General features: G+C 33.7%; 1 protein-coding gene across 3 annotated transcripts; it reads left to right on the top strand.

Annotated features, from left to right (window-relative positions):
- Positions 1-6,943: 6,943 nt before the first annotated feature.
- On the top strand, positions 6,944-11,989 carry LOC145015079 (vacuolar protein sorting-associated protein 35B-like). Of its 3 annotated transcripts, XM_078973524.1 has the most exons (22): positions 6,944-7,129; positions 7,259-7,355; positions 7,791-7,914; positions 7,993-8,178; positions 8,252-8,339; positions 8,555-8,611; positions 8,721-8,810; positions 8,944-9,066; positions 9,153-9,227; positions 9,303-9,362; positions 9,487-9,603; positions 9,697-9,936; positions 10,031-10,096; positions 10,177-10,266; positions 10,343-10,432; positions 10,527-10,616; positions 10,707-10,775; positions 10,875-10,955; positions 11,058-11,165; positions 11,270-11,373; positions 11,453-11,566; positions 11,656-11,989. In XM_078973524.1, exons 1-22 carry the CDS (start codon positions 7,034-7,036, stop codon positions 11,864-11,866), a joined length of 2,376 nt encoding a protein of 791 aa, XP_078829650.1. In that variant the 5' UTR covers positions 6,944-7,033; the 3' UTR covers positions 11,867-11,989. The 3 variants fall into 3 exon arrangements, with proteins under 3 accessions (XP_078829650.1, XP_078829651.1, XP_078829652.1); XM_078973525.1 differs by lacking the exons at positions 6,944-7,129; positions 7,259-7,355; positions 7,791-7,914; positions 7,993-8,178 and having other exon boundaries at positions 8,471-8,611; XM_078973526.1 differs by lacking the exons at positions 6,944-7,129; positions 7,259-7,355; positions 7,791-7,914; positions 7,993-8,178 and having other exon boundaries at positions 8,252-8,347; positions 8,471-8,611.
- The last annotated feature ends 3,662 nt before the right edge of the window (positions 11,990-15,651 follow it).

Below are 15,651 nucleotides of genomic sequence, written 5' to 3'. Positions count from 1 at the left end.
ACCACCATTTTGTAGGCAGTTTTCTAATACCTCCCTTATAGATCGGCTTCGTGAGTGAGGCCTACTAATGGTAAGACTGACTCATCTTATACATATATATATATATATATATATATATATATATATATATATATATATATATATCTTTTAGTAATATAATAGTATAAGGGTTGTATTTTTAAACTTTTAAAATACTAGGGTTTTAGAATTCAATATTTCAAAATTAAACCTTTTAATTAAATTTTAAATTCCAAAACTCGATGGCAAAATTTAAAACTTTTCAAAACTTTCTAGATCAAATTTTAAATAATTAAACTAATCATATGATTTTAAACACTATCTTAAAATTTGACCATTATCTTCTAATTAGATGAGAATATTCATTACTGTATCATAAAATTTTATTTTAAACAGTTAAAACAATTTAAGGTAATGATCATTATCTAATTTAGGCTTGAAATTCGAAAAATTTGCCAACAGATGAACCAACTCGTCGAGTATGGGCATGGACTCGTCGAGTTGGTCCAACTCATCGAGTGCATCATATAACTCATTGAGTTCAGCAGACAGTGGCCAAAAACGAATTTGTTCCAGCTTTGAAAACATTACAATTGCATCATATATAACAGAAAAACACCCTAAGCTCTGATACCACTGATGGGTTTTGAGCATTACAACATTCCTATGTGTACATCCAACCCTAATTGCTTTGGATCTAGGTTTTTCTCAAGTTATACATGTAAATTAATTTTCAAAGAAAAACACTGTTCTAGCATACAAGAAACGATATCTAATCATATTAGGGTTTAGAATAATACATTTCTTGCTAGTAGCTTGATCTTCTTCAAGAGCTTAGTGTCTCAGGTGTTGCATTTCTAATGGATTCACAAGCACCACTTAGCAAAGGACGAACAAGAGAGAGGTGATGGAGGCTACTAATTTCGTATAGGGTTCTTTATAAATGCATAAGGTTCAAAAACCGGTAGCCTAGGGGTTCCTTATATAATTGAGCTGATAGGGTTTTAAATGGAAACCCTAATTCTTTGCTTAGGCCTTAAGCAATCCATGGAATCCTTTTAGAAGGCCCCTTGGACAAAATCTCTATGGGCTTCCCATAGATTTCGTCCACTCCTTCCTTTAGGAGTCCATTAGCCCAACTTGCAACTATTAATGATTTGCAATATCAGTCCCCTTACTTTTAATCAGTCTCTTTTGATTGCTAAATTAATTCCAAATTAATTTTTGACCAATACTAATTAAATAATATGATTTCTCAATTAATAGATTATTCTTATAATATATTAATAAATCATTTATCAACCTCTTTCTCCATAATTCATCTTGTAATGTTGCTATGGTGAAGGCAACCCAAAAGGACCATGCTACTATCAGATAAAGTACATCCTAATTATAGTTACGGGCTTAGACATCTAATCCAACACAAGCTAGGGTTAGGGTTTCAAAAGAGGGTGTTGGAGAGGTGGAGGATGAGAATGAAATGGTTTTGGGGAAGTTAAGGAGCTTAAATAGGGCTCAAACCAAGAAAATAGGGTTTGGGCACTAATCGTGTACGCCCAACGTACACCTGGTATGCCCAATGTAATAGGGATGCCCTAGTATGCCCAACGTACTAGGGATGCTCTAGTATGCCCAGCGTACACGGCTAACTCAAAAATCATCCTAACATCAAACAGACATAACTTCTTCATTCCAACTCCGATTTCGTCGATCTTTATATCCACGGAAAGGAATTGTAGAACTCTACAACCATATCTAATTAATTTTAACTTCAAACACATCGAACTAAAATCCATAATTCATAAAATAAGTCTAAAGCATGTAACACCCATAAAAATCATGAAAATTTTAAACTTTTAAAACCAATCCAAAATCATAAATTGTTTACAACATAGTTTTCAAAACATATTCCATATCAAAGTTTCCCAAAATCATAAGTCAAAATATGAGGATGTGTACGGTCACACATTCTCCTTTCCATGATCGTCTGAAGTACCTAAAACATAACCCCAAACCGTAAGCCCAAAGCTTAGTGAATTCCCCCAAAGTACCAACATATAAATGAATAACATATAGATAATAACAGTATGCAATGGGTCCACAACTGAAAGATTGGATTAACCTTGAGCTCACAACATAAGTCTGGCTTACCCTTAGGGCCCACAACTTATGTCTGACTTGCTCCCCGACCAGATCAGTCATTGGGCTGAATACCACCAAGCCCTCAGTACGAGTCTGACATGGCCTACCCATCCCTCAGCTCGTATCTAGAATGCTCATGCCCTTAGTATGAGTATGGCATGCCCTACCCAACCCTCAGCTCATATCTGGATTGCTCCAGGGTTTGTTGATTACCACACAAAGCAGTACAACCTCAACCCAACCCACACAATATGTCGACATATAATAGATACTAACATATACATATAATCCTCAATACAGTATCACAAGTAGTACTACCGATCTAGTAGACTAGCATACCAAAACTTGCATGCATATGTATTCTATACTCAACATATTAACAGATATCAAGTTATCAAACCAATAAACCGGTCTTGGTGCATTTGACCCGTAATATAGTGAGTAAAACTCAATTTACAAACTGAACAAAAGTTGATAAGGTCCTGACTCCGAATCTCAGCTCCGACTAACTCCTATCCCTTTCAAGTGACCAAACCAATTAGAATTTCGAAAATACCCTTAAGGTCAAACTTGGTCAAAGTCAACTGGTCAAACACATTAAGTCAACTGAGTTAACCCAGTCGATTCAACTCAACCGAGTCAACTCAATAAGGTTGACCCAATGCGAGTACGCAAGGCGTAATCTGGAGGTATGCTTTAGCGTACGTGAAGCCTCGCAGCTAACCATCATCGGGGTGGTTGACCGAGTATGCGGGGCGTACTCTCATGTATGCCGGCGCACACCCTCATACCCTCCAAGTGAGTACTCCCATGTATGCGGGGCATACCCTTATAGCCTCCAAACTCCATTTAGTGCTTAATGGCTTAAGCATTTAAGCCGCCTCTTTCAGATGCAAGGTCCAAATACACTCTAGAGTCATAAAGTTTCCAACTTTATGACTTTACAAGTCCAAAAAGTGCTTAACACAAGGTCTTAATCCATTAAGAGCTTCTACAAGATGCATGAAGCAATTCTAACAAAAAGGACCTCATTTTTATTGCTTATAACCCCTTGTGAGGCCTGAAAGGACAACCCAAACCGTCTGCAATGAACCATGCACAAGATGAGACTTTTGGGACCAAAAAGGTAACATAAAACACCCAAAAATGAGATCTAGTAAACAAGTCATCAATGTATGAGCTTTATACCTTGAAATGATGGATAATAGTGCAAAACTTCCATATCCAAGATGCTTCACTTCTCCAAGTTGAGCTTGACCTCCTTGCTTTTTCTTCTAATCACACAAACACCTCTTTAATGTTTGAAATGGCCTCACATGATGATTTTAGGGTTTCAACCACGAAGAGAGGGTAGCGGTTGGTTAGGTGAAAAGAAATGAGGCCATAAAGATGCTTAAATACCACCCACACCCTAAAAATTAGGGTTTCCATTTTTAGCTAGTATGCCCCATATACATAAGTGTACACCTAGCGTACTAGCGTGCCCCCTGGTACGCTTAACATATACACATGTATGCATGGCATACTTCTCCTGCCAAAATTACGAGAATGCTACTAAGGGTTCAAGGCACATTCTTTTGGACTTAGGGACCAAAATGTCATATAATCAAATTAAAGGGATGAATTTAGAAGCACCTTAACACCGGGATGTTACAAAACACTACTTTTCCCATTTCACCCTTTGACTCCAAAGCACAACCCGAACTCTTGGATCACATAATCTACATTACCCACATCCAAATGGGTCTAAAACTCTATTTCCCAAAGCCCGAAGCCTTGTGATACTTGATCTTCAGGTTACAGACCCGAATTATGAAACGACTCGAAACAAGGTGCTATATCACCTGATCCTATCATCCCAAAATAGATTACCCAAGATTTCACCTAAATACTTATCTGCATAAACTACCTAACCATAGAAATATTTGAACTAAAATTTGGATTGATTCACATATTACCACTTTTCGAGGGTAAGAGAATAAGGATCCATATAAATTATGCAAAGAATTACATTTGTTTGCCCCATAATGAAACCACACAACATAACTAAAGATCAAATCAAGTCGAGGACATTTCCCTGCATTGCATGATTCAACGAAAGAGTGGTTATATTACCTATTGTGGGGGCCAATAATCACTTGGATCGAGTTAGATCAGATGTATCTAGACAAGTACTTTCCATAAACCGCAAGCTTCAAGTCTCAGGAAAGATATTATTAGGATCAATAAAGAAAAGAGAGGGTGAGAGGTTGTTCACACTTGTTAGGGGATTCATTAAACTATGTACTCGTTTCTCTCCGCACGACATATTATAGCATCAACTTCTCCAAGATTTTTGGGAGAACGACATATTATAACATCAACTTCTCCAAGATTTTTGTGACCGGTTATCCTAACAGAAAGGCGACTGATTAATATCTTGATAGAGCTATACTCGACAAAACTCCTACCTCAAATCCGAGTCTTAGGTGCTGTTTGTTTTTTCTGAGGCAAAATGTCTGCAGTCTGCGGACCACATCTGTAGACCTCTGCAGTAGAAGAGGTGGACCAAACGTCTGCAGTCTGAAAAAAGAAGACTGTTTGTTTTTTTAACATCTGCGGGCTATTAAAATAAACTGAAATCTAAATAAACTGATTTTTTAAAACTTCAAAGCGAATTTTTTATATATTTTTACGACTTTATTATAAATATATAACGAATCTAGATCAACTTTTATGTATTATTATATAAAAAATAAAAATAAAAATGGTATTAATTCATATACATATTTGATAAAAACCAACAACTTTGATTGTAAAGTTATAACTAAACATTATAATTAGTGATCAAAGAATTTGATACATAAATAGATGGAAATAAACTTCGATTTTTTCAAATAAATCTATTAAAAACGTACGATAAATATTTTCTCGAGAAATTGATGATACTCTATTAAATAAAGTTTTACAAAATTTTGGCAAAAAAGTATAAGAATATATTATGATTTTTTTTTTCATATTTATATAAACAACTTCAACGACTATTATTATAACAAATTTTTATTTATAAATTTGTTAAAAATATCATGTTTGTATCGTCAAATGTTTTTTTTTTAAGTTTTGTAATTTTTTTTTCATATTGTTTATCATTAATAAAGTTGGAAAAAATATAAATTAAAAAAAAAAACTTCAAAAAAATAAAGATATATATGTTTTTTTAAGCTAGAAGATGTCTGAAGATGTTAGAAGACTCTGGTCCACATCTGCGCCAAGAAGAGGGCGCACAGACATTTTTAGGTCTGCAGTCTTCAAAAAAACAAACAGTCTGCGAAGACTAATGTCTGCGCGTGGTCTGCGCGGCGCAGACAGAAGACATCTCGCAGATCTGCAGACAAAAAACAAACACTACCTTACTAAGAACTGTTCCGAAAGATTCAAAACATTCAATGAAGATTGGTATGTAAATACACTTATGGGGTAAAAAAAAAGTAACTACACCTCACATAGCAACCCAACTATATATTTCACCACTTCGAAGTGAATTCCAAAGTTTAACCAATTATTTTCTTCCAACGCTAAAAAAGAATTATGCGCCGTTTGATAGTTGCTGACTGAAAAAGTGTTGATTGAGAAATGTCTGTCTGTGTAATAAATTCTGTTTGAGTAAGAAACCATATTGTTTGATTGTACATATGGTTGAATGTGCTGACTAATAAAAAAATAACCATTTTATCCTTTTACTCTATACAGATCTAATTTCAGTTAAAAATGTGATTTCTAGCAACAATAACAAGCAGTTTTAGCAAATTGAACAATGTTTTTTTCATGTTTCAGCAAGTATATATATTTTTAACAAAGAAATTTGATTTTCAGCACCTATTAACATCTAATTTCAACAAATAAAGTCGATTTTCAGCAAGTGTACATATGATTTCATAACACATGTCAACAAAAGAAAGCAATTTTGATTTCTGATTTCTTAACTCATTACCAAAGTTTTAAATTCTGATTTATGACTTCTTAACTCATTAACAACAATAGTAATCCGATTTTTAGCATAAGATTAAACTAACACCAACATATCAAAGCATAATTTGATTTTTAGCATAAGATCACACTAACAACAAACAATCACGTAGCAACACTCAAATTAGATTTTATAACAAGTAAATCGAAAAGAAGATAATCAAATTTTGACAAAAAAAAAACTAATTTTGAAAAAAACAATGGTAGTACTTCAGATGGTTTATTTCAAATCAAATGGGGAATAAGAGAAGAAGGAGAATAGAAGTGTCACCTGAAAAGTTGATTTTTTTTTTGGGTCAATTTTGGTAATTGGCGGAAGGAAGAGGAGGACGTCGATCGGTGGGGGGCAGAAAACGGGGATGGGGGCGCTGAAAAAGGAACAGTAAGTCAAGGGCACTTTTAGAAACGACATCTTCCTTTCTCAGTCAACAAATCGTCCTCACCTGTTCCACTCAGACCTAGCTTACCGAGCCAGACATCTAAAATCAGTGTAATAAATAACATTAGCTGACCGAGTCAGCCAAAACGTCTAACTCGATTCGATTAGACGTATATCAAAGAGGGCCTTAATCAATTTGTTAGATAAACTAACAAAACCACTATTTGTGATATTTTTGTGTTTATTCCTGTATTTTATTATTTTATATAACAATCATTTTGCATGAAGATACAATATTAGCACCCAATAAACACAAACAACACCTCCCTAATAACAAATATGACGTCATCTCAATCTCAACGGTAGGTAGTAAAGAAAAAGGGGAGAAGCCCAAATATATAATTACTGCGAATGAATGATTTATGGTGATGAACTGTCATATACCCCTGTCTTGGGAGAGAATTAGTGTCTTACAGAGGAGAAGAAAACATGATGCTATCAGACGCTATGGAAGACGAAGACAAATGGCTAGCAGAAGGGGTCGCTGGAATTCAACACAACGCCTACTACATGCATCGCGCCTTGGTAATATATATGATTAATTTCAACTTTCTTTACTTCCTATTTGATTTGATTTTGGATTTCGATAGCAATCAATTCGTCAGTTGCGATTTCTCTCTAATATGTGTTGTTTCTTGATAAAATTCACATCAGGATTCTAACAATCTCCGAGAAGCCCTAAAATACTCGGCACAGTTGTTGTCCGAGCTTCGGACTTCGAGATTATCTCCTCACAAATACTACGAGCTCTGTAAATCTTCTATTCATCTTTCATTTAGTTTTATTTAATTTTGTAGCAAAACAACCTTTTCATGATGAGCTATGCTCATGTTCCAAGAATTGGATATATAGTTTGACTTTTGGGATCGTTAGACTAACTCTCAACTTGATGATTGATATGAATTGCATCGATCGTGGAGAAGTATCACATTGCCATATCAAACTCTAATACTCTATAACATAATTGTGGTGTTAGTTTTGTAAGAGAATCCGTATCAAATATAAAAAGAAACAAGTTACACCTAATTGTACACACTATCTATTAGAACTACATCTCCCTGTTGAGAAGGAGTCTGTATCAAATTGGATTTCAATAACCATTTCCAATTTCCAAATCTTTTAATCACTATGTTTGCTTGTTTAAAGAACTTCAGTATCTTGTTTGGTTGACACCTGACATATTCAGATATGAGAGCCTTCGATGAGCTGAGAAAGTTGGAAGTGTTCTTTAAGGAAGAAGAGAGACATGGCTGTTCAGTAGTGGACCTGTATGAACTTGTCCAACATGCTGGAAACATTTTACCTAGACTGTAAGTAACAATACAACTATAAGTTATTTAAATCCAACATTCTTATTGGTTACACTAATTCATCTCTCTAAATTACAGGTATCTCCTATGTACAGTAGGATCTGTCTACATAAAATCAAAAGAAGCTCCTGCTAAAGACGTTCTTAAAGACCTTGTTGAAATGTGTCGTGGGGTCCAGCATCCCATTCGTGGACTCTTCCTTAGAAGTTACCTTGCACAAATCAGTAGAGATAAGCTCCCAGACATTGGCTCAGAATATGAAGGGTAATAATAATACTAATACTAGTTGAAGCAATTTGTTTTTTTCAACAAGTTGATATTGTTTGTTGTTTTGTAGAGATGGTGATACTGTGATGGATGCTGTTGAATTTGTGCTACAAAACTTTTCAGAAATGAACAAGCTTTGGGTTCGGATGGAAGTTCAGGTTTGTTGGTCTGTATCTTTATTGTTTGACTTTTATGTTGTGAATTGTGACATGTGAAGTAAATCATACTTGCATGACACAAATATTGTAATGAATCATGACTCATGAGAGCATGATTTTTCACAATGCAGGACTAATAGTGCTTGTACTACTACTACTACATTGATTTTGGTGATCCTGAGTTGAGGCCTTCATTTGGGATTTCTGGTCTGCAGGGACCCACACGGGTGAGAGTCAAAATGGAAAAGGAGAGGAATGAGCTGCGTGATCTTGTAATATCAACAAACACCATGGAACACATTCATTCATATGGTTAAAGAGTAAATAGCATCATGTTGATTGATTGTTATTTAAACATATTTTTGAAAATTGAAATTTCAGGTTGGGAAAAATCTTCATGTCCTTAGTCAGATAGAAGGTATTGACCTTGATTTGTACAAAGAAACTGTTCTTCCTAGAGTCTTGGAACAGGTTTATCCCAATATTTTCATTTCTTTTATAACTTTATAACTATAGATTATAGAATTAGAATACACTTATATATATATATATATATATATATATATATATATATATATATATATATATATATTTTGTATGATAGGTTGTGAACTGTAAGGATGAGCTGGCACAGTATTATCTTATGGACTGCTTGATTCAAGTCTTTCCAGATGAGTATCACTTACAGACTCTTGAAACCCTTTTAGGAGCTTGCCCTCAACTTCAGGTGTGTAATGTTGGTTAATAATTCTTCACTTATAAATTTTTTTAAAAGTTTTAACTATGTAATAAAATAATGTGTTGAAATTTCAGCCTACAGTTGACATCAAGACAGTATTATCCCAACTTATGGAAAGATTATCAAGTTATGCTGCTTCTAGTCCAGAAGTGAGTTAAACTTTTCATGGGAAACTTTTTCATTTTTCTTATTTTTGCATTTTGTGAAAGTGACTACTTTTTCAGGTGTTACCAGAGTTTCTCCAAGTAGAAGCTTTTTCAAAATTAAGCAATGCTATTGGAAAGGTACTTGTGAATCTTTCCACTCATGACACATTTTATATAAATGGGTGTCAAAAAAATTGTAACTTTTGTTTATTTATGTATGTATATATAAAAATGCTGAAGTATAAATAAACTTATTTCACAGGTTATTGAAACCCAGGGTGATATGCCAATTGTTGGAGCCATTACTTTATATGTTTCTCTTCTCACATTCACTCTTCGTGTTCATCCTGATCGACTTGATTATGTGGATCAAGTACTGGTATGTTATATATAATAATTTTATTTTATTTACATTTCTTGTGTGGATTTTTCAAAGTAGAATTAATCAATTAGGTTGGTGTTTGTTGAATAGGGATCATGTGTGAAGAAACTTTCCAACAAACCAAAGCTTGAAGATAGTAGAGCTACAAAACAAGTTGTTGCACTTTTGAGTGCACCTTTGGAAAAATACAGTGATATTGTTACTTCTTTAACATTATCTAATTATCCTCGAGTTATGGATCATCTTGATAATGAAACTAATAAAATCATGGCTATGGTTATTATCCAAAGTATAATGACAAACCATGCTTACGTGTCTTCTGCTGACAAGGTTAATATTTAACTTTAACTTTTTGTATTATTATATTCCAATATTGTTTTTCCTTCATAGTTTGTGAATGTTTGTTGTATTTGTTTTGTTGCAGGTTGATGTTCTTTTTGAATTAATCAAAGGTCTTATTAAAGATTTGGAGGGTGATCCAGAAGATGAGGTGGATATTATATAAACTGTTTTTGACTTTTTTTTTTCATTACTTTGTATAATTCTTTTGTTTTTTTATTATTTTTTTAGCTTGATGAAGAGGATTTTAATGAGGAACAAAATTCTGTTTCGCGAGTTATACATGTGCTGTATAATGATGACCCAGAGGAGATGCTGAAGGTACCAATGTTTTGTTTTGGATTTTGATCAAGTCTTTTGTGGTTGACTAATTTACTATTATACCCTTGTGCTTTAGATTATTTTAACTGTGAGAAAACATATCATGGCTGGAGGTCCAAAGCGTCTTCCTTTCACAATTCCTCCTCTTGTTTTTTCAGCTTTAAGGGTATGCAGAGTTTTTATTTTTCTTTTAAATAATCTAAATATTTTTAATTAATCGTATTATTTTTTATTTTTTATTTTTTATTTTTTATTTGCAGTTGGTTCGTCGATTACACAATCAAGATGGAGATGTAGCTGGAGAAGAGGATCCTGCAACACCTAAGAAAATTTTCCAGCTCCTAAATCAGGTGATTTTCAGAAAATTATATATGGAAAGATAGGACATTTACGGATTTGCCCTTGGGTTCATAACATTAAGCCTTGTAGTACATTTTCAGACAATTGAAGCACTTTCATATGTTCCAGCACCTGAACTGGCATTGAGGTTGTACTTACAGTGTGCAGAGGTAAACTTCTTACCTATTGACATCATTTGACAAATCTACCCTCAACCTTGACATCACTTACATAAATTTTTTTTTTTTTTTTTTTTTTTTCCTATTCAGGCTGCTAATGACTGTGATCTGGAACCAGTTGCATATGAGTTTTTCACCCAAGCATTTCTTTTATATGAGGAAGAAATTGCAGTAATTGCTCAATCCCTTAACATGCATAAACAAAGTGATTTTAATAAACTTTTTTATTTATTTATTTACATACACATGACTCATTTATTTGCATGTTGACAGGATTCCAAAGCTCAAGTAACTGCAATTCATCTAATAATTGGAACCCTTCAAAGAACACATGTCTTTGGTGTGGAAAACAGGGACACCTTGACACATAAAGCCACAGGGGTAATAACTAATAACAAACACAATTCAAACCACAATCATATTTATCCCATTTTCACTATTTTCTTTTTAACTAAAAATCTATTTTTTTTAAAATTTTTTTTTAGTATTCCGCTAAACTTTTGAAAAAGCCGGATCAGTGCAGAGCTGTCTATGCATGTTCACATCTGTTTTGGGTGGATGACCAGGATGGAATCAAGGATGGAGAAAGGTATTCAATTCCATTCCATTCCATTCTTTTGTTGGAATTGACACAATCTTGATTATTCGAATTCCAATTCCAATTCCAGGGTTCTCCTTTGCCTTAAACGTGCGTTAAGGATTGCAAATGCTGCACAGCAAATGGCAAGTGTTGCACGGGGTAGCAGTGGGCCCGTTACTCTCTTTGTTGAAATACTGAACAAGTAATTAAATCTCACTATGAATAGCAATGTGTTTTCATTTCTTTATATGATAACATTTTTACCTAATATTTTTTATAAATGTTATCCAGGTATTTGTATTATTTTGAGAAAGGGAATCCACAGATAACAAGTGGTGCGATCCAAGGGCTGATAGAGCTGATCAAAACCGAAATGCAAAGCGACACAGCAACACCTGATCAAAACTCTGATGCTTTCTTTACTTGTACCTTAAGGTACATACAGTTCCAGAAACAGAAAGGTGGGGCCATGGGTGAGAAGTTTGAGACTATTAAGCTCTGATCATCTTTTCTAACTCTAATTTGTTTCCTTTTTTTTATATATTTGTATAATTTGACAGAAATATATATATTTTGTACATTATAATTTGACAGAATTTGTGTGATATGAGTTTCACTTGTACTCTGTGCTGTTGTACTTGTACACTGGATAACAAATTCCATGAAACAAAATATATGGAATCATTGAATACGACGAAAGTGAAGGACCCTTTCAAATTCAATTATGGAGAAGTCTAGTTAGTTGGGTCAACTTTAAAATAGCTTTTCTTTAGTCTCCTATTTCTTAGCCACAAAGGGAAGCCACTCCATGTATATGTGGGTCCCTTTGAAATGTTTTATATTTTGATATGTGAAAGACAAAAATAGTAGTTTTTTTGGAGTTTATATTTATGGAAAAAGGTAGTTTCGTCATGGTTATATATTTATAGAAGTTTTAAATGTTGTTTCCTAGTTGTGATTAGATTGGTGAAGATGATAATCAGCTTGAAGTTTGAACGATAAAGGGTGAGGAAATAAACAAATGGATAAATAAATAAATATACAAGATTATCTTCACAAAAAAGGTTGCGTAGTTATAAAAATAAAAATAAAAAAAAAAAACGTCAAAGGTTGTTTCTTATTACTTGTCATCTAGCATATAACAACCCCGTGAGGAGTGCGAATGTCATTTCACCACCATCCCTTTTCTCCTTATTAACTTTATATTTTTACATGTTTTTAATCATTTTAGTGTAAAAGACATGAGTTGAATATTTCTTTAAAGATGTGTCTTTTTAGGATTAATATCATAAAGTGTAACTTAGACAAATAGTCGGTTTTAGGTAGTTTGAACCTTTAGCCCAAAAAAAGAACTTTTAACTCGGACCATCCTTGTGCTTTTCTTTTGTTTCAGCGTTGGGGTCCTACATGACATAAAATAACATTTATACCCTTTCTTATTTTATTGTTTATTATAATCTTATTAGAAAAAAAAAGTTAAATAAAAAAACGTATGTGGGCCCCACCCCAACCCTAACCCCTTCTTCTTCCACTGGTCGTTGTACAAGATATCCATCATTTTCTTTCCCGATCTCCCCCTTTCTCTCATCTTAGGGGGTGTTTGGATAAATAGTTTTTAGCTTATTAACTTATTGCTTATTGCTTATTTGCTTATTGCGGTGAGAATAAACAATAAGCAATAAGCATTTTAATCGTTTGACAAACAATACAACTTATATGAGTAAAATGATCAATAAACAATAAACATTCTCCCCCTTGCTAATTAAAATCAACTTATTTGGCTTATTCCTACCGCAATAAATTGATGTTTAAAGACTCATATCCAAACACTTAAATTTACTTATTGCGGTGGGATTAAACAATAAGCAATAAGCAATCTATTTTTTCCCTATCCAACCACCCCCTAACTCCTTCAAACACCATGACAACCACCACCATAACCGGTAGCCACTATCGTCACCAAAATGTCGCCACCCTCTATAACCGGAAAGCCACCTCTGTCGATCACCTTCCTATCCACCACTGTTGCATCTTGTTCAACGTCTTTAATCTGCGCCCTCCCCTGCACCGTTGTCACACTCTGATTGTTGTTGTCGACATTATCGACACCATGAGTATTGTACTGGGATAATCTCTCAATCTCTGGATTTGGTGGGGGTTCTCGATCACTCTTCTCTTGTTTAGGAATAATTAACCCTGACTACCATTCGGTTTTCACTTGATCGTTGGAGGTAAAGATAGTGGAAGGCACCTAGGCATGGAAAGGGGATGAGCGATGACGATGGGATAAGAAGGGGGACTGTTAAATTCAAAATGGTGGTGGATCTTAGAAATCAATTTCAACTAGTTTGATTCAAGTCGCACATCAAAAATTAACCTACCTTTCCCCTAATCGAACTTTAGTTGTCTCTGTCTCCTCATCTTTCTCTTGTATTACCGTTCAATCAATTAAAATCAAACTTGCATGTTTCCAGCGAGAAAAACAGAATGAGAAGCGGCGACAAAGGATTTTAGAGTGGGCAGTAGAGCAGCGGTATTGTTGTACTCCGACAAGAGTAGCGGAGGAGGGCTGTCGTCGACCAAGGAGAGTAAGGGGAGAGATACATCAGTTTGGGTTAGAACATAGAAAAAAGGACCCACAAATCTAATTACCATTTTTTCTTATTATTAATAATAAGTAATAATTAATAATAAAAAGATAAAGACAAATATCATTAAGGGTAATATGGTTAATTCAAGTCGGAAAGGGACTAAGCACGTAAGAAAAACATATTGTAAGGACATTCCGAGTTAAAAAAAATATTAGATACCAAGCATGCAGATTACCCCAAACCATAGAGACTATTTATGTAATTTATCCTATCATAAATAGGCGACATGACTATCTGTTTTTTTAATAAAATATCATGGTTATAAAAATTATCATAAATAGCTAAAGAACTATTTGTTTTGTTCACAAAATGTCATTAACATAGCACCTAAGTTTTTCATAATGGAAAATATGAAATCTATGAGTGTACAACGTTTTGTACAAGTATGAGGAAAATAAATATGCAGTGCAAATGAATATAGATTACCTTAATCGAGTGTTCAATAAAAGATGACAATTAAGGAGGGATGTGTAAATGATAAGTTCAACTTATAAACGAGATAATTAATAATCCAATTATATTACTATTTTATGTGTTTAGGTTTGATGTTCATTTTCATATTATATATGTAGATGTAGATGTAGGGGTGAACATTTGGATCGGTGGATTGGACCGGACCGGACCAGACCGTTTTTTTGGACCCCCGAGCCGGTTCTCGGTTCTAAGATTTCTATCTGGTCCGGTCCGGTTTTTACCGGGTTTAGAACCAGTTGGACATGTAATATGTGACGTTTTTTAAACACCCATAACTCATTCGTTTTAAGTCGTGTTGACCTCCGGTCTTTCCCAGCATTTAGTTTACAGTTTGTAGATGAATTTAGACTATAATTTTGTTTATTTTGATATTATATTCACTGAGTTACAATCCTTCAAAATCGAGCTATCAAAGCTGAAAAAATTCAGCTTTTCAGCAAGATTTTGTAATCTGTGACGTTTTTTAAACACTCATAACTCATTCGTTTTACGTCGGATTGAGCTCTGGTTTTTTCTAACATTTAGTTTAAAGTTTGTAGATAAATTTAGATTATAATTTTGTTTATTTTGGTATTGTATTCACTGAGTTACAATCCTTCAAAGTAGAGCTATCAAAGCTGAAAAAATTCAGTTTTTCAGCAAGATTTTGTAATCTGTGATGTTTTTTAAACACCCATAACTCATTCGTTTTAAGTCGGATTAACCTCCGTTTTTTTTTTCCAACATTTAGTTTAGAGTTTGTAGATTAATTTAGACTATAAATTTGTTTATTTTGGTATTATATTCACTGAGTTACAATCATTCAAAATAGAGCTATGAAAGCTGAAAAAAATTCAGTTTTTCAACAAGATATTGTAATATGTGACATTTTTTAAACACCCATAACTCATTCGTTTTAAGTCGGATTGAGCTCTGGTATTTTCCAAAATTTATTTTATAGTTTGTAGATGAACTTAGACTATAATTTTGTTTATTTTGGTATTATTTTCACTGAGTTACAATCCTTCAAAGTAGAGTTATCAAAGCTGAAAAAATTCAGCTTTTGAGTGGAAGATTAGATTATGAGTTTATGAAGTTTGTTAGTTTGATTGATTTTAAAGTTTAAACTATGATTTTTTTTTTGTTACGGTAATACTTTTGTATGTTTGTCTTAAAATGGTAT

Source organism: Lactuca saligna, chromosome 9 (genome assembly GCF_052625555.1).
Source record: "Lactuca saligna cultivar CGN05327 chromosome 9, ASM5262555v1, whole genome shotgun sequence".
NCBI classification, from domain to species: Eukaryota; Viridiplantae; Streptophyta; class Magnoliopsida; order Asterales; family Asteraceae; genus Lactuca; species Lactuca saligna.
The sequence above is the reverse complement of the archived record's forward strand: the minus strand, read 5'-3'. Positions and strand labels throughout refer to the sequence as shown.

What these genes read in the sequence shown, in the direction of transcription:
- LOC145015079 (XM_078973524.1), top strand. Translation starts at nt 7,034, where the DNA reads ATGATGCTATCAGACGCTATGGAAGACGAAGACAAATGGCTAGCAGAA. An exon ending in GGAATGAGCTGCGTGATCTT is followed by an intron (nt 8,612 to 8,720) that starts GTAATATCAACA and finishes TTGAAATTTCAG; the next exon opens with GTTGGGAAAAATCTTCATGT. An exon ending in ACGTGTCTTCTGCTGACAAG is followed by an intron (nt 9,937 to 10,030) that starts GTTAATATTTAA and finishes GTTTTGTTGCAG; the next exon opens with GTTGATGTTCTTTTTGAATT.